General features: G+C 41.5%; 1 protein-coding gene across 5 annotated transcripts in view; it reads right to left on the minus strand.

Moving 5' to 3' along the window:
- cstf2 (cleavage stimulation factor, 3' pre-RNA, subunit 2) overlaps positions 1–25,886 on the minus strand; it is an 81,928-nt gene that overhangs the window by 45,694 nt on the left and 10,348 nt on the right. For 2 of the 5 annotated variants that reach the window (XM_078547169.1, XM_078547166.1), the window contains exons 5-9: positions 24,068–24,187; positions 23,680–23,796; positions 17,410–17,596; positions 8,097–8,159; positions 5,751–5,807 (exon numbers count right to left, since the gene is read on the minus strand). In XM_078547169.1, coding sequence (XP_078403295.1) covers positions 5,751–5,807; positions 8,097–8,159; positions 17,410–17,596; positions 23,680–23,796; positions 24,068–24,187 — 544 coding nt within the window. Of the gene's footprint in view, positions 1–5,750; positions 5,808–8,096; positions 8,181–17,409; positions 17,597–23,679; positions 23,797–24,067; positions 24,188–25,886 lie in introns of all 5 variants that reach the window. The other 3 variants (XM_078547168.1, XM_078547170.1, XM_078547167.1) reach the window with 2 other exon arrangements.

Below are 25,886 nucleotides of genomic sequence, written 5' to 3' on the forward strand. Positions count from 1 at the left end.
TAGGGATTTATCGAATAGTTAAACATCAGATCAAATCAGTTGTCACCTATAAATTATCAACATTAGCAACAATCCCTCGTCAGCCATGACCATTCACATGGGAGGATAGCGGTCTGGGGTTGCAAGCTGGCTGCCCTCCATCAGCTGTGCGCCTTGGAGGCATTCCACCTCCCTCCCTCCCTTCATCCCTGCCTCTGGTTGCAGCCGATAACAAATGGCACAGAACAAACAACAGCTTCACACCTTGCTGGGATCTTGATGTTATGAGACCCACAAGTCAGGAACAATCCTGCTGCAATGTGGGCTTAACCATAGAGAGGAGAACACAAGTGAGCATCTTTGACATCCAGTTGCCTCATAATTATTAGGGTCTCCCTTTAGTCGGCTACTTGTGCTGACCTGAACTTCATCCACCTTGAGGGGTTTCACTAACTGACAAACTGTGAGGTCAAGGTCAGTTTGGAAAAGTGGTGCAGGTGACCTTTCAAACTCACTCCACCACCTCCTACCCTCCTGTCATCCACCAACATTCCTCCATCACCATAGACCCACCCAATGTCACCATTCCTCTCCCCTCTGTCACCCTTGAACCTCCTGTTACCCTGGACCTATCACGATCCAACTTCACATGCCTTTACTCCCTTCAGAGTCGACACCCGTTACCGTCCCCATGTTTGCCCCCTCTCGATATCCAAGTCACCTGTCTTGTTCCCCCTCGTGACCCACCAAAGAGACCTTCAACTACTAGACTCTCACCCTGGAACTGCAACCCTACTGGATCCCACTGACACTACTCCTCCCTCTGACCGTGATTGTTCCCTCCTATCACCAGTACCCTGAGTTTCCCCCCGCCCCCAGGACCCGACCAATCCTGCCCTCTAAGACTCACCCTCCTCCTTCCCCCCCACCCACTTCCCCGGACACTCTCCCCACACTTCACCTGTAAGCCTGCCTCCCCTGTCCAGCCTTCTCTCCAGACTACCTCCTCCCTCACCCACATTCCAGATTTCGCCTGCCTCCCTTGTCCAGTCTTGGTTAATGGTACTCGAGTGAAGTTATGTGAGGTCCTCAAGAAGGAGAATACAATGTCTACGGACCTCAAAGTCGTGGATGAAGTGAAGGTTGCCAGGTGTACGCACCTGTATACAAATCGGAAGCAGACCATTCTACTTATCCACTGGTAAGGCACTTAATTTGGAGCAGGAATGTAATTCCATCAAGTTGGCCTTTTAACAAGCATTCATGAGATGCAAATGTGGTTCCTGACATTGCTGGCAGATTAAACTCTTTCGAGTTATCAACAGTCACAGATTGCAACTCTTTCGAGTACAATCACAGTTCTTGGTTTCCGGGAGTGGGACATGAACCCACAACCCTCTGATTCAAAGGCGAGGGTGCTATGAACTGAGCCACAGCTGACACCTCCCTGGCAGATTAAAGGCGGGTCGGGTTTCCACTGATCTAAATCAGGAGAATATAATTCCAAACTAATTTCCTGCTGGTGGGAAAATGACTTTCTCCATCACGCTAAGTTTAGTGCCCCCACCTGCCACATCAGAAAGTTACACCCGAGGTTTCAGATAAGGACATTTAATAAGGCACATTTTTTGGAGCAGCAAGGAAGAATGATCCAGACCAATGAAAGAACTGGACCCTACCTAAAAACCATCACCTGTTAAGAGAATTCAGGTCAGCTTTTGCCTCTCAATTTGAGGAACCAAACCAGATTTTCGCTACAGGGGTTCAAATGCACCTCGACTGCAGTGAAACAAGAGAAACCTGCAAGCAATAAACCACAAAATTTGTCTTCCTAACGCTCCAGACCCTATTCTTCAGTGGCCCAAAAAGGAGCCAAAGCAAAGTTTCGGCGGGGGGGCAGAGAAAGACAAGAGTGACAGAGAACCTTTGAACTTTTAAGACCTAAGTGCATGTGACCTTTTTGTAATCATAACCTTTTCATTAGAGAGTGTGTATGTGTGTTTGTGTGTGAGAGAGTGGGTGTGGTTGTGAATACATTTGTGCATTGAATAATAAACATTTATCTTTTTTTCTAAAATTTACAAGAAAATCTGAAATGTGTTCTCAACTGTTACAGCACTCGGGATAAAACAACTTTTCTTTCAAAACACATCTGTCTTCAGTCAATCAAGAGGTGGGAAAAGCGTTGCAGTGTCTGTAACACAGGGAATTTGTTGGATTTTAGTCCCTTAAGTTTACCTATTTTTCTTTACTTATATTAATTACCTACATTTCCTCACTTTTATTAGCTCCTTGGTTATCAACTATTTCTGGTAAGTAAATTATGTCTTCCACTGTGAAGACAGACAAAACATTTGTTCAAAATCTCTGCCATTTCCTCATTCCCCATGATAATTTCTCCTGCCTCTAAGGCACCAATGTTTAGTTTAGCTAGTCTCCTTCTTACTATTTGTAAAAGCTCTTACAGTATGTTTTTATATTCCTGGCTAGTTTATTCTCATTCTGTTTTTTCCTCTTTTATCAACTTTTTGATCACCCTTTGCTGGTCTCTAAAACATTCCCAATCCTCATGCTTACAACAATTCTTTGAAACATTATAAGCCTCTTCTTTTAATCTAAATTGATCAGAAACTTCACAGTTCCAGCCACTTAAGTGCTGCAACTACAGAACCAGGTTAGAGGCTGAGTATTTTGTGGAATGCAACTTACCTCCCAAGTCTCCAAAATTTTTGCACCACCTACAAGCTAGAAGTCAGGAGTGGGATGGAATACTCTTCATTTGTTTGGACGAGTGCAGTTCCAACAACATTCAAGAAGCTCAACATCATTCAGCACAATGCAGCCATTTGGCTGGCACCTCAGTCACCACCCTCAACACTCACTACCTCCAGCACTGGCATTTGTATTTGCAATATTTACCATCTATAGGATGCATTTCAGCAACTCCCCAATGCTCCTTCAACAGCACCTCTGAAACCTGTGATTCTTCCTACATGGAAGGATAAAGGCAACAAGCTTATAAGAAGACCAACCACCTCCAAGTCTCTCACAATCCTGACCAGGAAATATATCATCATTCATGCATCGCTGATGCTCCAAAATCTTGGAACTCCCTATCTAACAGCCCTGTGGGAGTAACATCACCATGTGGACTGCACCAGTTTAAGGTGGCCATTGCCTTCTCGTACAATTAGGGATGTGCAACAAAATGATGTCCTTGCCAGTGGCACCCATATCCTGTGAATGAATAAATAAAAAATGTCACTCGGAGCACACCCTAAACACCTCTTCTGATAAAACTCTTTTTTAAAAAAGTATCATTAAAATTCACAAATTTGACAAAATTTTGGTTCTTTCCCACATCCTCCACGCCCTTTCCTAATATCTCTTACTTTGGTTCAACGCCCTGTTTTTTTTATTACACCTTTGTGAGGTACTTTGGGTTGTTTTTAAAGATACTATATAAAAACCAATTTACTGCTGTCCTAAGCACATCTGGTATCAGTAATCCTAGTTCAACAAATCCAAAATAGGTAGAGCATGGGTCATAAAGAGGTAGCAGAGAAGAGATGTACTACATCGTATCATTCGCAGGGACTCTATGATATATACCGGATGGGAATCAGATATCCTACCTGGTCAACTTTTTATTTTACCTCACATTTTGGATGCATTTACACTATAATTATTGAATTACAGCAAAGCAATTCCACGTCACATAATAACGAGTTACAGTGTAAATGCAGTCTGAATCTGAAGTTCAGGCCAGCACCAAGATAAAGCGAGGCACAATTCCCTGGAGGCATAAGTTGTATTCTACTCCACAGTCAGTTCAAGCTCAACTCTGATTTACACCAAACAAGTCTAGCACTGGTATGTAGCAAAAAAAAACACTTCAAACCTGTAACGAAAAACTATTCAGGTATGCTAAGAAGCATTCAACTGAGGTTAGAAAGTTTCTCCCAGGAACAGAATCAGGGAGAAGTTAAAGACCAAATATCCCATTCCATGAAATTTTCAGCAGTAGACTAGAACCCTCCAAAACATGGTGCATATTGTCAGAAAAACAGAAAAGTGAGGGGGCAGAGAAATGCATACATACTTAAACCGTCAAGTAATTTTTAAAAGTCCATTTTCAATTCGAGGAAGGTACAACTTTTCAAGCAAGAAAAACTTTTGAATAAATGTACGAGCATACAAATTAGAAGCAGAAGTAGGCCATACACTTCCTCGAGCCTGCTTTGCATTTGATAAGATTACGTCTGATCTGATTGTGGCCTCAATTTCACTTTCCTGCCTATCCCCAACAACTTTTGACTCCCTTGTTAGTCAAGAATCTAACTCTGCCTTAAATGTATTCAAACATCCTGCTTCCACCTCTCTCTGGGGAAGAGAGTTCCACAGGTTCACGACCTTTTGAGAAAATTCTTAAATTGGACCGTCCTTATTTTTAAAACTGTGCCCCACAAGGGGAAACATCCCTTCAGCATCCATCCTGTCAAGTCTCCTCAGGATCTTATTTGTTCCTCATTCTTCTAGATTCCAATGGATACAGGCCCAACCTGTCTAACCTTTCGTCATAAGATAAGCCCTTTATCCCAAGTATCAGTCAAGTAAACCTTCTCTGAACTGCTCCTAATGCAATTATGTCCTTTCTTAAATAAGGGTCCAAAAACTGCAGATAGTACTTACTAATGCCCTGTACAACTGTAGCAAAACTTCCTTACTTTTATATTCCATTCCCCTTGCAATAAACAACAACATTCCATTTGCCTTCCTAAATCACTCACTCCTTCCTAATCGCTTGCCATGTTTGCATACTAAATTTTAGTGATTCATGTACCAGAACACCCCGATCCCTCTATCCACAGGGTTTTGCAATCTCTCTCCATTTAAACACTATATTACTTTTCTATTCTTCCGGGCACAAAAAGGACAAGTTCACATTTGCCTATATTATACTCCATCTGCCAATTTATTTGCCCACTCACTTAACCTATCTATATCCCTTTGCAGGTGCCTTATGTCCTCTTCACAACTTACTGTCCTACCTACATGTCATCAGAAAATTTAGCAACCATACATTCGGTCCCTTCATCCCAGTCACTGATTACAAGTTGTAAATTACTGAGACCCAGCACTGCTCCCTGTGCCACTCCACTCGTTACATCTTACCAACCTGAAAATGACCCATTTATGCATACACTTTGTTTCCTGTTAGCTAATGACCCCCAAAACTCTATGACACCTTAACATTTCACAACATTATGTTGCTACTAAATTGGTGAAAAATATTGGTATGAAAGTCAATTATGTAGCCTTACTTATCTACTTGCAATCTAGTTAAATGTCCCCCTATAAAGACTTAAAAGTCAATATGGTGGTCACCCCACTGCTACATATTATGAACTGCCTGACATAAGACATCAACTAAAGTCCTTGCATTGCTGCCACATTCCTCATGCTTTTTGGTCACTGGAGCTTTGTCCTGAGAAACTGTAATATTATATATTGTAACCAATGGACTACATTTCGGGCAAATTTATTACACTTTGGTGCATCACAGTAAAACTCCAACAACTATTTAACCTCTGACCTCAAATCTGCAACAGGAAATACATTCCACATTTTAAAAGTTTAACCCTTACATCTCATCCAACAAAAATTAACATCTCTCAACGTGAAAGCAACCCAGTAAAGGTCAAGGGTTATACCTCTCTGTTACAGGTTAGTTGCAAGATCAGAGGTTAAAAATTCAATCAGACTAGTACCTTGTCCTCTCTCGATCTGTGCAGTCCCTGCGGAGGCCACAGGTGAGTGCATATTTCCTGTGAGAACACGAGATAAAGAATAGTGCAGTGGATAACCTGTCCTTCATAACATTCAGGTTTGTGCATTAAAAGTAACAGAAGCACATGCAATACCCCTTCCTTAGAACACTCTCCCTGGAAGGGTTCTGGTGATAGCACTACAAGCTATAATTGACACTTTAATGGACAGTGTCACTTGGTGTGCCAGGAAAATGGATGGTATATCCAAAAGCATTCTAACATGGGGCTGCTGTAACAGGAAAAATTTTTCTTAGGGGAAGGGAGAAAGAAAGGGAGAATATTAGTGTTAAGGAAATCCATCGCTAATAGCAAGGAAAAAGGACCCCATGATGATCATCACATGAAAAAATAAACAATATGAAGGTTGGAAAGAGTAGGTGAGCAAACAAAAGTTTACTAATTAAACCTGCAGGCAAAAGGAATTCAAAAAGAGAAACAAGGAAATAACAAGGGACACATAGCAAAATCCACATAATGCAAGAGCTAATATCAAGCATAAGTGTTTGACTAGAATTTCTGTTGTTCCAACAAGTTAAAAGTCTGGATAATTTAATTTGGAAAACAAGATTTATTGGCAAACACCTGTGCCAAAAAGCATGTACCATTGAAAGCCATCAGAAATTATCTACAGCAGTTCACCTTAGAGAGAACTCCTTAGTAAACCTCAAGGAAGATAGAAACTACACTCAATATTATTGCTGCCCTTTGAATACTGTCCATTGACAAGAAATTTGGTAGGAAATATTTCAAAGTATTTAATAAAGAAAGAATTATATAATTCATATATTACATGTCAAACTTGAAGCCGGTGCAAAATACAGATCACTGGGCCAGAGAAAATGTGAGTAATTGAATTTCTCAAGATACCAAAGGCCTAATATGTTAGCAATCAACTGTTTTCAGATGCCCAAATACAAACACTGACATTTTTCTAAGATAAAAATTAATTATCCTAGTGTATTACCCAATTTAAGTTAATCATGTAATAGACAACTACACATCTGAATCACCCACAATCCAAAGAAAACCTGCAAGCTATTAATCAGATAGAAATACATTGCACAGGTTTACTTTGGTGTAATTATTCACCAGTGTTTGCTCACTAGCTCTACTTGTGGTTTACTGTAGTCTAATTAAATACAAGGAAAAGGCCATTAAAATAAAAATTAAAAAACAAATAGTGTCTTGAGATAACAGTGCTCCTGAACTTAAAATGAAAAATGAGGAACAGAAAGGTTACAATAATGCATATAACACACAGAATCTGCTAAAAAGGTCATTCTACACATCATCACTAGAACCGTCTACAACTCTTAATCAATTCAAGAACTGTATGATTACATTTAGGACGCCACATATTCCTGTGCCTAAAGAGACAAATCATTTTTTTGTAATGCATCTACATCGGACTGTACTTCAAAATAAGTAAGGTTTTTAGAATACAGTCGAGCAAATTAAAATTTCTCATTGGAGAATATGGCTGATATAATGTCCTTGGGTCCTGAGCTCTGGGTTAGAATCCAGTTCAGGTAAAGGAAGAAAAACATCTTCCTCATTCGGAGGCTTGGTTAAATGGAACATGGATAGTGTGAGCCCACGTCACAGCAGGGCACTCCCAATGTTAGAGACTTATTTCTGCTTTAGGGATGACTCTTCAGTCATTTTTCAGCCCAACAGCTCCTTAATCTCACCAACACTACATACTGATAAAAGTCAGTGGGAGGCTGGTTTGTTCCAGGATTCTGCTGCTTAGAAAATGTGTACGAGCAGCTTAAGACTGATGTCCCTTAATCCCCACAACACTGCACCTTCTGTCCAACTCAGTGAAAGAGAGAGGCAGTAAAGGTGCGCACCAACACAAAATGAAGAACAAGAAAATTTTGCGCTTCCATGAACAGGAACCAAGGACATGCTAGGCATATCACATTTTCAATTTTATTACAACATCCCTTTGGAGGCAATGTGGGGAGAGGTGTCCAGTGAACTACAGGGAAAGTGATTTGGAAGATACTTTGAAATAAAGGGAAGGAAAACAATCAGGAGAGATCTATGGCTTTGGTTCTACTGCATTGACCGGTACATTTACAGAAAGGATTACTTTTCATCCAGAACAGGGCTTCAGTTGCTACTCATTCCTACAATTGGAACACAAGCCCTCTCACTAATAAAGGCACTTCTTTAAAATTAAATAGCTTTGATTGATCACTGAAACAAATAAAGTGCACACTGTCACTTCAAAGCACAATCGACAAATTTTAACAATCCAGAGCACAACAAAACAGGTACCTTGTCCTCTATCCATTGGCACCGGTCCTGAGGGAGGAAGACCCATCTGAGGCTGCATGTTTCCTGTAGCAAATAAATTTGTATGTTTGAAGTTAAAATTAGTTATTGCATATGTTAGATGCAGGGTCAAGCCTCTTCTACATTATCCCCTAAAAAGTGATCAGACAATCAGAACAACATCCTGTAATGCATCATCAATCCTACTTTTTCTTGTATGACACTGGCAATTTAAGTATGACACCAATTCACTAGGTTAAGGTTTTATTGAAAGTTTCAGCACCAGTTAAGAGAGGGCATTTCAGCCCTATTGATCTGCGCTGAATCCAATTGCTCTCAAGGGAAAAAATGATTATTCTCCATTGTCTATGCACCATACAAGATCCTTGACTGCTGTTTGATGTTATTCTGGGTCAGTAAACTTCAGGTCAAGAATTTAATGACTTAATGAGCTTCTAACCTCAAACCTCATAACTGTAACAATATATGATTGTTATGTTTTGAGACTATGTCTTTAAGGTAAAATGAAGGACTCATGCAACTTGTTCTGAAGTCTGCCTGACAGCAAGCCTGGGTGCTTTGATTGTTAAAAATTAAATACAGCCCAGGGCCCAGATTGTTTAAATACAAAGAAGGTGCAAGTGTTTCAACTTGAAGACAATGGCAGCATCCTGTGTGCTAACAGTGGATAGACTGAGTCTCCACAATCCGGGAAAAGTGTTGAGAATGTCAAGTTGCAAACAGTTGTGCTTTAAACTGTCCATTTACATCCAAGATAAAAGAAAGCTGGGGGTTCAAGGTAACTAATCATCATTTCTATGTGGATACAAGGCCCATTTGATTCACGTTGCCATAGAGATGGGCTTTGAGAGCAGAAGGGTTTTGAATATATCCTTGAAAACTCACAGATAAGTTAGCCTGCCAGGGTCCAGGAGAAGGAGAGCAGCTATAGGCAGCAAGAAGCTGTGGTTCACCATGCAGGAATGCACATGGGAGCTTGCGCTCAGATTGAAAAGACCAAAATCATGAGCCATTAAAACGTGGCTGGAAGATTCGCCTAGCTTGCATCAGAGGAAGGATCTCTGGGGAAAAAACCTCACTGTGAAAGGCAGTTCTGGGATTAAAAGTTCCCAGGCTAAGATAGGAAAAGAGCAGAAGTAAACCCTCTGGAGCCAAGGATCCCTTTGGACTGGTTCTGGGAGAATTGAATATCTACTTTAAGAACAGTGCAAAGTATACCTGTGAAGTGTGTTTGCGGTTGGGCTAGAAGAAAAAACTGCAAAACAGAACAAGTTGTCTACAAAGATTTAGTCAATCGTGCTTTTAGTCTTCTGTTACAGTAAAAGTCCTAAAAGACGAAATCTTGTCATGTCATCCTTTCAGCTATAAACTGAGTGTTTAAATTTCTTTTTTAAAGTTATCGATGTCTACGGAGATTGTAACGACATTTGTGGCATTACTAAAACTGCCTATTTCCACCTCCGTAACTTCGCTCAAATTCGCCTCCGTCTCAGCTTATCTGCTGTCGAAACCCGAATTCATGCCTTCATTACCTCTAGATTTGACTATGCCAATGCACTCCTGGCTGGTCTCCCACATTCTATCCTCCATAACTTTGAGGTCATCCACAACACTGCTATCTTAACTGGAAGCAAGTCCTGTTCCCCTATCACCCCTGTCCTTGCTGACCTACATTGCTTCTTGGTCAAGTAATGTCGTGATTTTAAAATTCTGATCCTTGTTTTCAAATCTCTCCATGGCCTCGCCCCTCCCCATCTCTGTAATCTCCTCCAGACTCGCAACCCTCCGGCATATCTGTGCTTCCCCTAATTCTGGCCTCTTGTGCATTCCCAATTATAGTTGATTCACCATTGGGGCTGTGCCTTCAGTTGCCTAGGCCCCAAGCTCTGGAATTCTCTCCCTACATCTTTCCACCTCTCTACCTCACTTTCCTCTTTCAAGACACTTCTTAAAACCTATTGCTTTAGCCAAGGTTTTGGTCATCTGACCTGATATCTCCTTTTGTGGCTTGGTGTAATACTTTGTTTTATAATGCTCCTGTGAAACATCTTGTGACATTTCATTTCGTTAAAGGTGCTATATACATAAAAGTTGTTGCAGTTGTTGAGAAATAAATGCAAAATCTGATGAAACCGTGTTGTACACTTTTTTAAACAAGCAACAATCAATATACCTATTAGCATTATAAAATATTAAAGACTAGAGCTTCACCACATGTTAAAGGGGGATGTAAAGTCCAGATGGTGCATCTTATTTCAACAAAGTAATACTTAATAGATCATGAACTTCCTGGAGTAAGATGATTCCAAGTCATCTTATCAGGCCAAGTCCAAACTTTCCTCACTAAGAATGCAGAAGCTCTCCTCCCCCCATCTGGCACAACATGACAAGACATAGTGTAACACAGAACAGTATAACAAAGTATAATGCTGTGACATTTTTCCTGATCAATAAGAGACCTAATGTAGGTTTTGAGTCAGGCATACTCACTGAGATGAGGCATTCCAGCCTCCAGAACAGTGCATCTAGAGGCCCATCAGGGAAGAGCAATTGGCAGGGAGTGAGTGGCCTTAGCTACCGACCTGTTTTGTTAGCAAAAGGGTTATAAGGGCTGTTAACAATGTCTTGAGGGAACGAGCACTAACCGCACCCTTGGTGATAGGTCAGTGTCTAAGATGCCTCATTTTATCCTGGGAACCTCAGGGACTCATACAAATGAAAAGCCCTCCCATTGATCCCTTATATTTCAATGGGATTAGCATTGCATGCCACTGATAGATGAGTGAAGTGCTTTGAACAGAAAAAAAACTTCCCATAGACTTTCCATTTTTTCAAGTCTGCTAATAATACACAAATCAATGAGAACTGAAGATATGGCTAAACCAGCTGAAAATAGCCTATTTTACTACTTTTTTTTTAAAATCTAAAGTTTACATGGAGCTTTTCACGACCACCGGACGTCTCAAAGCACCAATGAAATACTTTCTGAAACGTAGTCACTGTTATGCCATAGGAAACATGGCAATTAATTTGCTATCAGCAAACTCCCACAAACAGCAATGTAATAATGACCAGATAAACTGTTTTCGTGTGATGTTGACTGAGGGATAAACATTGGCCAAGACAGCAGGGATAACTCTGCTACTCTTCTTTGAAATAGTGCCATTGGGTCTTTACATCCACCTGAGCAGGCAGATGGGGGCCACAGTTTTAACGTATTATCTAAAACAGGTCACCTCCAAGAATGCTATGTTCCCTAAATACTGCACTAGAGTGTCAGCCTGGTGTGGGCTGGAATGGGACTTGAACCCAGAACCTTGTGATTCAGAGATGAATGCAAACATACGAACCAGCAGCAGGAGTAGGCCACTCGGCCTTCAAGCCTGCTCCACCATTCAATAAGATCATGGCTGGTCTGATTGCAACTTCTCGCCTATCCCCGATATCCTTTCACCCCCTTGTTAAACAAGAACCTATCTAGCTCTGTCTTAAAAATATTCAAAGACCCTGCTTCCAGTGCCTTTTGATGAAGAGAGTTCCAAAGACCCATGACCCTCAGAGAAAAAAATTCTCCTCATCTCTGTCTTAAATGAGCGACCCCTTATTTTTAAACAGTGACCCCCTAGTTCTAGATTCTCCCACAAGAGGACACATCCTCTCCACATCCACCCTGTTAAGACCCCTTAAGATCTTATATGTTTCAATCAAGTCACCTCTTACTCTTCTAAACTCCAGTGGATACAAGTCTAAGCTGTTCAACCTTTTCTCATAAGACAACATGTCCATTCTAGGTATTAGGCAAGTAAACCTTCTCTGATAAAAGCAAAATACTGCAGATGCTGGAAATCTAGAACAAAAACAAAAATACCTGGAAAAACTCAGCAGTTCTGACAGCATCTGCAGAGAGGGATACAGTTGACATTTCGAGTCCGTATGACCCTTCATCAGAACTAAGATATATAGAAATGAGATGAAATATAAGTTGGTAGAGGGGGGTGGGACAGGTAGAGCTCGATAGGGGGCCAGTGATAGGTGGAGGCCAAGAAGAGACTGCCAAAGATATCATAGACAAAAGGACAAAGGGGTGTTGACGGTGGTGATATTATCTAAAGGATGTGCTAATGGGGACGTCTGCCACTAGCTTGTCCTGCTTGCTACCCTTAATGTCCCCATTAGCACATCCTTTAGATAATATCACCACCGTCAACACCCCTTTGTGTTTTTGTCTATGACATCTTTGGCAGTCTCTTCTTGGCCTCCACCTATCACTGGCCCCCTATCGAGCTCTACCTGTCCCACACCTCTCTACCAGCTTATATTTCACCTCATTTCTGTATGTCTTAGTTCTGATGATGGGTCGTATGGACTCGAAACGTCAACTGTATCCCTCTCCGCAGATGCTAGCAGACCTGCTGAGTTTTTCCAGGTGTTTTTGTTCTAACCCTTCTCTGAATTGCTTTTAACACATTTACATCTTTCCTTAAATAAGGAGACCAATGCTATACACATACTCCAGATGTGGTCTCACCAGTGCCCTGTAGAACTGAAGCATAACCTCCATACTTTTCAATTCCCCTCGCAATAAATAATAACATTCTATTAGCTTTCCTAATTACTTGCTGTACCTGCATACTAGCCTTTAGTGATTCATGCACTAGGCCACCCAGATCCCTCTGAATCTCAGAGCCCTGCAAGCTTCCACCATTTAGATAATACGTTTCCTTTTATCTTTCCTGCCATCACATTTGCTCACATTATACTCCATTTGCCAGATCTTTGCCCACTCACTTAACCTATCAATGTCACTTTGTAGCCTCCTTGTGTCCTTTTCACAACTTACTTTCCTACCTATCTTTATGCCGTCAGCAAATTTAGAAACTGTACCATCTGCTCCTTCATCCAAGTCAGCTATATAAAGTGTAAAGGGTTGAGGCCCCAGCACTGATCCCTGTGGCACATCTTGCCAACCAGAAAATGACCCATTTATGGCTACTCTGTTTCCTGTTAGCAAGCCAATCTTCTATCCATGCCAATATGTTTCCCCCTACACCATGGACTTTTATTTTCTGCAATAACCTTTGTTGTGGCACCTTATCAAATGCCTTCTGGAAATCTAAGTATTGTACATCCATCTTTATCTGCAGCACATGTGACTTCTTCAAAGAACTCCAATAAATTGGTTAAACATGATTTTCCTTTCACAAAACCATGCTGACTCTGCCTGATTGCTTTAAACTTTTCTAACTGCCCTGCTAGAACATCTTTAATAATACCTAACATTTTCCCTATGATAGATGTTAAGCTCACAAGCTTGAAGTTTCCTGCTTTCTATCTCCCTCCCTTTTTGAATAAAGGAGTTACATTTGCTGTTTTCAAATCCAATGGAACCTTCCCCAAATCCTTTGGAAGATTAAAACCAACACATCAACTATTTCACAAGCCACATCTTTCAAAACCCTAGGATGAAGTCCATCAGGAGCTGGGGGTTTGTCAGCTCCAACAATTTGCTCAATACCACTTCTCTGGTGATTGTAACTTTGAGTTCCTTCCTCCCTTCCATTCCTGATTTACAGCTATTTCTGAGATGTTGCTCTATAGTGAAAACTGATGCAAAAGACCTGTTCAATTCATCAGCCATCTCCTTACTTTCCATTACTAATTCCCCAGACTTACTTTCTATAGGGCCAACGCTCGCTTTGTTAACTCTCTTCTTTTTTCTTACTATCTTATTTCTCACTTTCTTACTATTCATCTTTATATTTCCTTTTTATTTTCTCTTGTACTCTAATTTTCCCTCCTTATTAATCCTTTTGTCATTCTTTGCTGTTCTTTATATTCTGTCCAATCTTCTGACCTGCCACCAATCTTTGTACAATTATATGCCTTTTCTTTTAAGTTTGATACTGTCTTTAACTTTTTTAGTTAACCACGGATGGTAGGTTCTCTCCTTGGAAGTTATCTTTCTCATTGGAATGTATCTATTCTGTGTATTCTTAAATATCCCTTTAAAAGTCTGCCACTGCATCTCTATGGGCCTGTCCCTTAACCTCATTTGCCAGTTCACTCTAGCTAGCTCTGCTTTCTTGCCCTCATAATTGCTCTTATTTAAGTTTAAAATACTAGTCTTGGGCCCATTCTTCTCTCCCTCAAACTGAGTGTAAAATTCAATCATATTATGATGGCTGCTAGCCAGGGAAGCCTTCATTCTGAGGTTATCAATTAATCCCACCTCGTTGCACTGTGCCAGGTCTAGTATAGCCTGCTCTCTGGTTGGTTCCAGAATGTGCTGTATCAAGAAACTATCCCAAAAACATTCTATGAACTCCTCATCTAGGCTACCTTTGCCCATCTGATTTTTCCAGCCCATCTGCAGATTAAAATCCCCCATGATTATCGCTGTACCTTTCTGAAAAGGTCTCATTTTCTCTTCCTTTATACTCTGTCCTACCATGTAGTTACAATTAGGGGGCCTGTACACCACTCCCACAAGTGACTTTTTGCCTTTATCATTTCTCATCTAACCCCAAACTGCTTCTACATTCTGGTTTCCTGAACTTAGGTCATCTCTCTCTAATGCGCTAATACCATCATTTATTAGTAGAGCCACCCCTCCATCTTTTCCTAGCTTCCTGCCCTTCCTAAATGTCACATACCCGTTGACATTCAAGTCCCAATCTATGTTATCCTTCCGCCATGTCTCTTTAATGGCTATCAGATAGTGCTTATTTATTTCTATTTGCGCTATCAGTTCATCTGTTTTGTTTCAAATGCTACGTACATTTAGATACAGAGCCTTTAATTTTGTCCTTTTATTATTTTTGCAACATCTGGCCTTATCTGATTTCCTCTTAGATTTGTACACTCTGTCCCTTTCTGTAACTTTCTGTTTATCATTTCCCATGTTAATACCTTTCTCCTTTGCCTTGCCTCTATTCTTCGGCTTACCACATCTTCCCAAATTTGATCCCTTGCCCCCACTATTTGGTTTAAAGCCCTGTCCATTTGGCTAGTTATGCAGCTCGCTAGAACATCAGTCCCAGCATGGTTCAGGTGTAGACTGTCCCAATGGTCGAGCCCCCATTTTCCTCAGGACTGGTGCCAGTGCCCCACAAACCAGAACCCACTTCTCCACATCAGTCTTTGAGCCACGCATTCATTTCTCTAATCTTATTTGCTTTATGCCAATTTGCACATGGCTCAGGTAATAATCCAGAGATTATGGACTACGACAACTGGATCCTCCCCCTCCCACTTTAAGTTCCTCTCCAGTCCTGAACAAATGTCCCGAATCCTGGCACCGGGCAGACAACACAGCTGTCTGGTCTCTTGCTCTTTGCTACAGAGAACAGTGTCAATCCCTCTCACTATATGTCCCCTATTACTACTACATTCCTTTTTGCTCCCCCCACTTGAATGGCTTCCTGTACCACAGTGCCATGGTCAGTCAACTCATCCACCCTGCAGCCCCCACTCCCATCCAAACAGGGTGAGAGAACCTCAAACCTGTTGGACAATTGCAGAGGCTGACACTCCTGGCCTCTGGGTCCCCTTACCTGCCTCACTCACAGTCACAGCCTCCTTTCCCTGGGCACCTTCCAAATCCAAAGTCCCAACTGAGTCACAGCTAACATTTTATTAAGTAATTGAATAAATTAATTTTTTAATTAAATTATGTAATATATTAAACTGTTACAACACTGGGTTTCTACAAGTTATTGTTCACACTATTAGTAAGTTCTACATTATTTGGTTACCACCTAGTGACGTTGACAGAGTATTACAACTGTACTACTGAACCGAGGTTCAGAATAAAGTGTTTTAAATATAAAAGCAATGAATTTACATAGTTGCTTCACGATGAATAAATGAAGAAGGAAAAGCTGAGAACTGCATACACCAGACACCAGCATATGTTTGTGCATCATGGGACGATGGAGCAAAGGTGGGAAAATAGAGCTGAGTTACAGGTCAGACATGGTCTAACTGAATGGTGGAGCTGACTTGAAGGTTGATTAGTCTACTCTTATGTTGTAATTTCCAGGTTAGTCTTTTAACACGACACTCAGATACTAAGGGACCCAGCCTATGTCTTAAGTCAGGTAAGGCTCACTGAGATGTGGCATAGAAGCTTCAAAAACAAGGGCAAGAATTTTACACTCCCCCACTGGCGGGTTTTTAGGCAGGGGGCATGAAATTGATTAACGGGATTCCTTCCATGTTGCCGCCCGCCAGGACCACATAGCAATTTCACACTGGGGCAGACATGGCCTCCGGCGGGAAGCCCGCTCTTGCCCCAATTGAGGCCCTTTAGCGGCCAATGGCCAATTATTGGCCACTTAAGGGCCATTTCCCACCCAGCTTCAATTTCAAGGCTGGAGGATTGAACGTCCGTGGGGGAAGCCCAAAAAAGAACAGAGTTACATCTCGGGCAGAAGACCCCTTCTGAAGTCAGGCACCCCTCCTCCGGCCCTTAAGGTCCAGTGGCCTCCAGACCTCCCTCCCCACCCCGATCGCCCCTTGGCACCCTCCCTACCTACCCTTGAATTTACATGGGTCTTCGGTGCCCAGACTTGGGCTCTGATGTGCTCCTGCATTTCTTCTTCTTCTTCTGTCCACTGCAGCGCTGTCACTGCAGGGGCTGGAGAGCTACCAGCCAATCAGGTTGGTCAGCAGCTCTCCAAGGTAGGGCTTCCTCATCGGAGTGTGAAATGGCTGCATGGATGTGTTCCCTGCTGACTCTTCAGATGGCAGGAAGCAAGACCCCGCCATTTGAAAAATTCAGGCCAAGGTTTCAGCCATGTTTCGTGGTGGTGCAGAGGGTGGGGGAGGTGAGAGGTGATCAGGGGTAGCCAGGGAGTGAGTCTAGAGTCCAAAGTCTAAGCAAATTTGTTTATAAAAGCATTAACAACGTTAGAATTAACTCGTTAGAATTAATCCCAATAGTAAGAGGGATATTCAGGGTAAATAGGAGTTTTCTTTGCAGGGTGGGGGAATTGGGGCAAATTGAAAGAAATTTGCCTTGACTTGTTCTCCAGGTAACTCCCACTCTCCTCAGAGCAGAAGGCAGATCAGCATCCAAAACTTGTCTGGTGCCTGCCAGACCCAAGCAAATACAGGTGTGATTCTAACATAAATACCAAGATTGTGACATGAGGCTCTATGGGCTCAAGGGTATTTCTCTGCTCAGAGGCGGTACTGACAAACCTCTGGGAAATTTGTGTATTTTAAAAATATAGCTTGAAGTACAAAACATGTCAATAGTGTTCGACAAAGTACATTTAAAATTTTTTCATACCTCCAGGTCCAACTGGTCCCGGTCCCGGTCCAGGTCCAGGTCCAGGCACAGGCACAGGCACAGGCACAGGCACAGGCACAGGTACTGGTCCACCTGGTCCTTGTACTGGTCCAGGCCCAGGAACAGACACTGCAGGCTGCATAGGTTGCTGCATCATAGAAGGAGCCCCATTCACATGCATCCCACTCTAATTGAGAGCAAAAAAAAAGCACAAATTAAACACATTTTTGTTAACTTATACATCTATACACTTATAGAAAGAGCCACTTGATGCTCAAAAAAATAACATGTTATTGTACTGTTTACAAAACAGTTATTTTGTTACTGTTCCTAACCTTAGTGCAATCACAGAATCACACAGTGCAGAAGAGGCTGTTCGGCCCATCGAGTCTGCACCGACACGTGAGAAACACCTGACCTACCTACCTAATCCCCTTTACCAGCACTTGGCCCATAACCTTGAATGTTATGATGTGCCAAGTGCTCATCCAGGTACTTTTTAAAGGATGTGAGGCAACCAGCCTCCACCACCCTCCCAGGCAGCGCATTCCAGGCCATCACCACTCTCTGGGTAAAAAAAAGTTTTTCCTCACATCCCTCCCTAAACCTCTTGCCCCTCACCTTGAACTTATGCCCACTTGTGACTGACCCTTCAACTAAGGGGAATAGCTGCTCTCTATCCACCCTGTCCATGCCCCTCATAATCTTGTACACCTCGATCAAGTCGCCCCTCAGTCTTCTCTGCTCCAACGAAAACAACCCAAGTCTATCCAACCTCTCTTCATAACTTAAATGTTTCATCCCAGGCAACATCCTGGTGAAATCAGCTGCTTCCTTGTAGCGTTCCCTAAATTGGAAGTCATCATTTATCCTTGCCTTCTGAGTACGTATGTATTTTTCATAAGTAGGGACAATTTTTCAGTAATGAATTACTAAACAGGAAAATATACAAACCCTCTAAAATTGTCATTTTGCAACCTTTGGTTAACTTGTTTGTGCCTCCCTATTGAGAGGTGACAGGCTCTACTTTAAAATGGCATCCCCAATGACACCACTCAGACCTTAAATTTATGTATGAGCAGAATATTGTTGTAAATCTGTTTCCAATGGTTCTGCAATTGCCAAAAATCCCTACACCACTAATAAAGCTATTTGATATCTTAAACATAGCCACAATGGAATCCACCTAATAAATACTCTTTGGGTTTATAATGACTACTGATTATAAAGGTCTGCAAGTAGCTCAACTTTATCCTGGAAGGTCCAAGAGCTGAGTTAGTGGATTTCAGATGGCCCAACAGAAGAGGTGCAACAACTATCCTCAATTTCCCTTAAAATTAATCTGGATTACTATCCAGCGACCTCAGAAAGATCTGGTTTAGCTGTCATGCCCACTCTAGTTAAATAGCCAGCCTACCCTCACCTTCAAGGTTAACATATCAAAAATGTCCTCTCGGGTGAGACATAACTATACCTCTTCAAGAAATTGTAGATACCACTTAAAAATAACAGGCATGTTATACACAAAGCTGATATTCTACCAGCAACATGAAGGTGAGTTTAATCTGATTGAAGGTTCTAAAACTACAAATTCTTATTGGTTTCACAATACACACCCCTGAGGTCAATTGGATGCTAAATGCAATTGCTGAAGGAGTTTTGAAAATTGGCAGCTACTCCAGATCAGAATACTGTTTCTCTTTATTTTTCCCTTAATGTTTTTTTAAAGAAATAAGCTATTTACTTTTCAGCAGATACATAGAAACATAGAACATAGAAATTAGGAGCAGCAGTAGGCCATTCAGTCCTTCAAGCCTGCTCCGCCATTCAATATGGTCATGGCTGATCCTCTATCTCAATGCCATATTCTTGCTTTCTCTCCATACCTCTTGGTTCCCCTAATATCCAAAAAATTATCAATTTCTTTCTTGAATACACTCAGTGACCCAGCCTCCACAATCTTCTGTAATACAGAATTACACAGGTTGACAACCCTCTGAGTGAAGAAGTGTTTCCTCATCTCAGTCCTAAATGGCCTGCCCTGTATCCTGAGACTGTGGCCCCTGGTTCTAGGCTCCTCAACAAGGGGAAACATCCTCCCTGCATCCAGTCTGTCTAGCCCTGTCAGAATTTTATACGTTTCAATCAGATCCCCTCTCATTCTTCTAAACTCTAGGGAATACAGGTCCAGTTGAACCAATCTCTTCTCATACGACAGTCCTGCCATCCCCGCTTTCAGCCTAGTGAACCTTCGCTGCGCTCCCTCTATGGCAAGTATATCCTTTCTTAGGTAGGGAGACCAAAACTGCACGCAATACTCCAGGTGTGGTCTCACGAAGGCCTTGTATAACTGCAGTAAGACATCCCTACTTCTAAACTCAAATCCTCTTGCAATGAAGGCCAACATACCATTTGCCTTCCTAATTGCTTGCTGCACCTGCTTGTTTACTTTCATTGATTGGTGTACAAGGACACCCAGATCCCTTTGTACATCCATATTTCCCAATACGTCACCATTTAAATAATACTCTGCCTTTCTGTTTTCCACACCGAAGCACATAACTTTACATTTATCCGCATTATACTACATCTGCCATGTGTTTGCTCACACACACACACTTGTCTAAATCGCCCTGAAGCCTCCATGCATCCTCCTCACAACGCTGCCCAGTTTTGTCTCGTCAGCAAACTTGGAAATATTGTATTTGGTTTCCTCATCCAAATCATTTATATATATCGTGACTAGCTGGGGCCCAGGCACTGATCCCTGCAGTACACCACTAGTCACCACCTGCCATCCCGAAAAAGACGCATTTATTCCCACTCTCTGTTTCCGGTCTATAACCAATTCTCAATCCATGCCAGTATATTACCCCCAGATCCCATGTGCTTTAATTTTGCCCACTAGCCTCTTATGAGGGACCTTATCAAAAGCCTTCTTAAAATCCAAATGCACCACATCCCCTGTTTCTCCCTTATATATTCTACTAGTTACATCCTCAAAAAACTCCGGTAAGTTAGTTAAGCATGATTTCCCTTTCATAAACCAATGCTGACTTTGTCTAATCCATTAATGCTTTCCAAGTGTTCTGTTACCACACCTATTTTAATTACTCTAGCATTTTCCCCACTAATGTGTGTTCATCTAATAGCAAATCTCAATCCATTGTGATTTACTATTAAGTGAACAGACCTGAACCAAACGGGTACAAGTGTGATGCTTTTCAACATTGTGGGCTGCTAAGCACAAAACATAATCATAATGAAACTCCATTGGCGATTCAGATGAGGAAACAAATATTTAATATCAGGATGCCTACATCAAGCATTTCATAGAATCACAGAATTGTTACAGCACAGGAGGCGGCCATTTGGCCCATCGTGTCCAAGCCAGCTCCCCAAACGGCAATTCACCTTGTGCCATTCCCCAACCTTCCCTCCCCATAGTCCTACACATTCTTCCTTTTCAGATAATAATCCAATTCCCTCTTGAATACCTCAACTGAACCTTACCTCAATCAGCACATTCCAGATCTTAACCACTCGCTGCATGAAAAAGTTTCTCATCTCTCCATTACTTCTTTTGCCGATACCTTAAAGCTATACCCTCTCATTCTCAATCCTTCCATCAGTGGGAACAGTTTTTCCCTATCTATTCTGTCCATACTGCTATCAAATCCCCTCTCAACCTTCTCTTTTCCAAGGAATACAGTCCCAACTTCTCCAATCTATCTACGTTAGTGAAATTCCTCATCCCTGAAACCATTCTCATGAATCTTTTCTGTACTTTCTCTAATGTCTTCACATTTTTCCTAAAGTGTGGTGCCCAAAACTGTATGCAATGCTCCAGTTGAGGCCAAACCAGTGTTTTATACAAGCAAACATAACCTCCTTGGCTCTTATACTCTATTCCCTTATTAATAAGGCGTAAGATGTTGTGTGCTTTATTAACCATTCTCTCAACTCATCCTGACAACTTCAATGACCCATGCACATAAAGGTCCAGGATGCTGATGGACCAGCATTCAAAATACACAGGGTGGCAGGCATATTCACCACCAAAACACCCGGGAAATTTAATCACAGGAGTGACCAGTCAGAGAAAAGTCACCCCCTTAGGTGGAAGTGACAGATTCTGTGAGGAGCTGCTCCTCCAATCACTGGCTGTTCCTCTCCCATGCTTGCTGCTGATAGGCTCACTTGTGGAGGAAGGTGCGGCAAGGAAGCAGCTGCAGTAAGGGGTGAGGGAAGAGGCAGCAAAGGAGCAACTGTAGCGATGGGGGCGGGGGAAAAGTGGCAGCAAGGGATTGGCTGCTGGATGGGAGAGGCGGTTCCCAAAGTAGGTATGCTGTGAACTATATTCCTTTTTGTAACATCCACGAAAACTGAGATGTTTCATCAGATACAAATATGACAGCTACAACTTCCAATCACAAAGTGGAAAACTGGAAACAAGAGCTGGAAAACTCTAACAACCAATCATCAAAACTACTGAGTTAGTGAATCAGTTTTGAACTCAAATATGATCTCACAGGGAAACTTTAAAAATAGGAATACATCATTTTGAGTGTTTTTTCTGCTAAGTTCACAGTGACATGCACATTTCTGTGTTTTCTATTATTGCATTTGGATACCCATTTGAGCGATTTCCCAAATCCTTGCAGTCAGCATACCACTGCAACAGGATATCTATGAGTTGTGCTGCTCATACTTTGAGATGGCTGCATCTTTGCATCTGCCTTAATTGTTTTTAACAACTTGTTAATTAAATATAAGGGTCAATTTTACTGGCTGTTGTTTGAGATTCTGGGAAGGCTGGGCTATTAGGTTTTTAATGAAATGAGTATGATCCAATGAAAGCATTATAGCCAACAGATTAGGTTAAGATTTTTTTGATTGTACAAGTTATGTATTTCTTCAGAAATTAATCACCTTCCCATTTATTTATTTGGGCTTTTAGGATTGGGGTACAGCATTTTGATATGGTTAAGCAATATCAAGCAGTCCCAAGCTTGGGTACAGCAGAGTGAAGAGCATTTAATGTTTTTCATGGCATGAATGGAGCACTAATGTGACGAGTGTTTCACCTACTGTGAATTACTTGAGGTGCAGTGCCTGCAAACATGATACACACTGATAATAAAAACAAAGTACTGGAAAAACTCAACTGAGTTCAGTTCCGAAGAAGAGTAACATTGGGCTCGAAATGTTAACTCTCCACAGATGCTGCCAGATCTGCTAAGCTTTTCTAAAACTTTGTTTTTATTTCAGATCTCCAGCATCTGCTATATTTTACTTTTATTTAAATACCGTGGTGCCGAGGAAAATAATGCTTTCCTTGTGTGTTGTGGCTTTAATGTAGGGGGTGATGATTATTTGGGATATTGATAAATTATTCTAATTCTGCTTCTGAGGGTTCAAATACCCCATAGGTCAACACAAATGCAGAAGGCAATGTTACTACATGACTGCATGATCTAATAGTTAATTAGTGAGAGTGAAAAAGGAGCCCCTGAAAACCAAATGTAGCCCTCAAAAATCAAAAAGTAGCCCTCGAGAAAACCTCAAGGAGAGCCCTCGGAATAAGAAATATTTTGACCCCTGTGACGCACTTCCATTAAACTGAAGTCCAGCTTCTGTTAATTTTATGTACGAGTGCATCAAAAATTCAAAATAAACTGCATGGTAAAGGTCCCCAGTTCAATTCCAGGTCTAAGTTGAGTTAGCTAAAGCAACAATAAGGGTATTGCAATTAGCCCCAGGGGCTAGGGAGGGGAAGAACACAAACACAAAAACCCCAAAAAGATTCTGGCCCTCAACTGCTATGCAGTGAATCCTGCTGAAAACTAAATGAGGGATCAGAGCAAGAACAGGTTTGAGTATAATGACCACCATGGTTGACTACATGTAAAGAATGGCCATTCAGGCCTGGTGCTAGAGGACTCCTGGCACCAGAAGATGAAGTTAGAAATTTGGAGACAATTTCACTTACAATTTTTCAAAACATCCTAAGGAGCTATTAGTGCAAACAAGAATCTGCATCATCACAAGATCACTGGCTTAGGGAGAGTGAATAAGTCAAATTCCATTTTTGTCAAATTGACCTTTGGGGTTTTGAAGAGTAATTGGGGTACTGAATTCCACAAGTTAACATGAACATCACATCGGCTGAGCAACAAATAATAGGTCAAACGTTAAATTCAAGTATTACATGCATAGGCTGTGTGCAAAATAATGGTTCATTTGGGTGTCTGAACCAATGGAACCTACCATAGGCTGTGGCTGGGAGACTGGAGGAGCAGCTTGAACTGGTGGGACATTTGGGCCTGCTGCAGGTTGGCCAGAGGAAATCAGTGGCGTCACGTTGGCTGGTCGATGTAACATTTTCTGAAAAGAACAAAGCATTTCAGTACTGATCATCATCAGCTTTTTATTTCCTTGTAATAGATCCCCAACACAGTCAGAAACCGATCAACAGAAACTGTAGGAATAAATCGAAAAGGTCTTGCACTTAAAATCCTCCCATTGCACTGTAAAGTCTTGATGTTAACTGCTCATCACAAAATTTTCTCGCGCATGCACTCTTACATGATTCGGACAACAAAATTCTGAATGTGTGTTGTGGTTGGAAGGAGTGTTTTCAAAAGCATACACTCACCATGGCAATTTCAGGATCCACAATTCTCATGACCACCTGTGCCTGCAAGAGCGCATATGCCAGTTGTGGGTTCTGCAGAAGCATGTTACGAGCTTCCTGAGGACTGTTCTGAATGCAGAGCTGAAAAAAGAGCATTGTGCTCAAGGTTTGCACAAGTAGAACACATTTCGCTATAACAAATCACATGGATAGCATAGTGCTGTACTTAACAAAATAGCAATACACGACACCAGGGAGTGATGGGACACAGGTTTATTTCACTTGTACACAACCAAGTTCAGTTCAGCTGCACAGCTATGAAAAGGCAGGAATAAACAATAGTTATTACCCCCAAAACAGGAAAATCTAGCAGTTTAAACCAAATTGTCCACCTGTGTATGGCAGGTGTTCTTACTCTCATTATAAATATCATGTGATTGCAAGATTTTCAATAGTTTAAGATCCTCTGGCTCTCCTCTAGCATAGCTCAAAATAGGAGACCAAGTTAAAATGTTAATGACTGGCACCCAATCATTATTCTCAAGAATGATCTTTTGTCTTCAATTATGAAGCATTTCCTAAATATCCTTTCGTGTTGATAAGAAATAGGAACAGGAGTAGGCCATTCTGCCCCACCATTCAATAAGATCACGGCTGATCTGTCCCAGGCCTCAACTCCTCTTTTGTGCCAGCTCCTCATAGCCCTCAACTCCCCGATATTTCAAAAATCTATCTACTTCCTCATTAAATAATTTCAGTGATCTAGCCTCCACAACTCTCTCAGGTAGAGAATTCCAGACATTCACTACCCTCAGAGAAAAAATTCCTTTGCATCTCAGTCTTAAATGAGTGTCCCATTATTCTGTAACTATGTCCCCTAGTTTGAAATTTCCCCCACTAGTGGAAACATCTTAACATCTACCCTATCAAGCCCCCTCAGAATCTTGTACGTTTCAATATGATCGCCCCTCATTCTTCTAAAGACTAATGAATAAAGGCCTAACTTGTTTAGCCGTTCTTGTAAGTCAACCCTTTCATCCCAGGAATCACTTATTTTGAACTGCCTCCAATGCCAGTATATCCTTTCTTAAATACAGGGACCAAAACTGTACACAGTGCTCCAGCTGCAGCCTCACCAACACCCTGTACAGTTGTAACAAGACTTCCCTATTTTAAAACTCCAACCCCCTAGCAATACGGGCCAAAATTCCATTTGCTTTCTTAATTACTTGCTGCACCTGCATGCTAACTTTCTGTGTTTCATGCACAAGAACAACCAGGTCCCTCTGTGCTGCACTTTTTTGGAGTCTCTCTACATTTAAATAATAGTCTGCCTTTTGATTCTTCCTACCAAGTACATGACCTCACACTTTCCTACATTAAACTCCATCTGCCAAGATTTTGCCCACTCGCTCAACCTGTCTATATCCCCTTGCAGATTCCTTATGTCCTCATCACAACAAGCCCTCCCACCTAATTTTGTATCATCAGCAAATTTGGATACATTACACTCTGCCCACTACTCCAAGTCATTAATATAGATAGTAAATAATTGAGGCCCTAGGACTGATCCTTGTGGCACTCCAATAGTTACATCTTTCCAACCTGAAAAAGACCCATTAATCCCGGCTCTCTGTTTTCTGAGTGTTAACCAATCTTCAATCTATGCTAATACATTACCCCCAATACCGTGGTAGGGTTGGAACAATAGATTCCCATTCAAAACTAAAGTTTGCAGATACCAATTTTCCATTCCTGCTCAGCACTGCCACATTGCAGCATGACTGACAGTCTTGATTTCCACTATCACAGAAGAAATATTTACACATTTCTAAAATCC

The sequence above is a fragment of the Cetorhinus maximus genome, chromosome 8 (genome assembly GCF_964194155.1).
Source record: "Cetorhinus maximus chromosome 8, sCetMax3.hap1.1, whole genome shotgun sequence".
NCBI classification, from domain to species: Eukaryota; Metazoa; Chordata; class Chondrichthyes; order Lamniformes; family Cetorhinidae; genus Cetorhinus; species Cetorhinus maximus.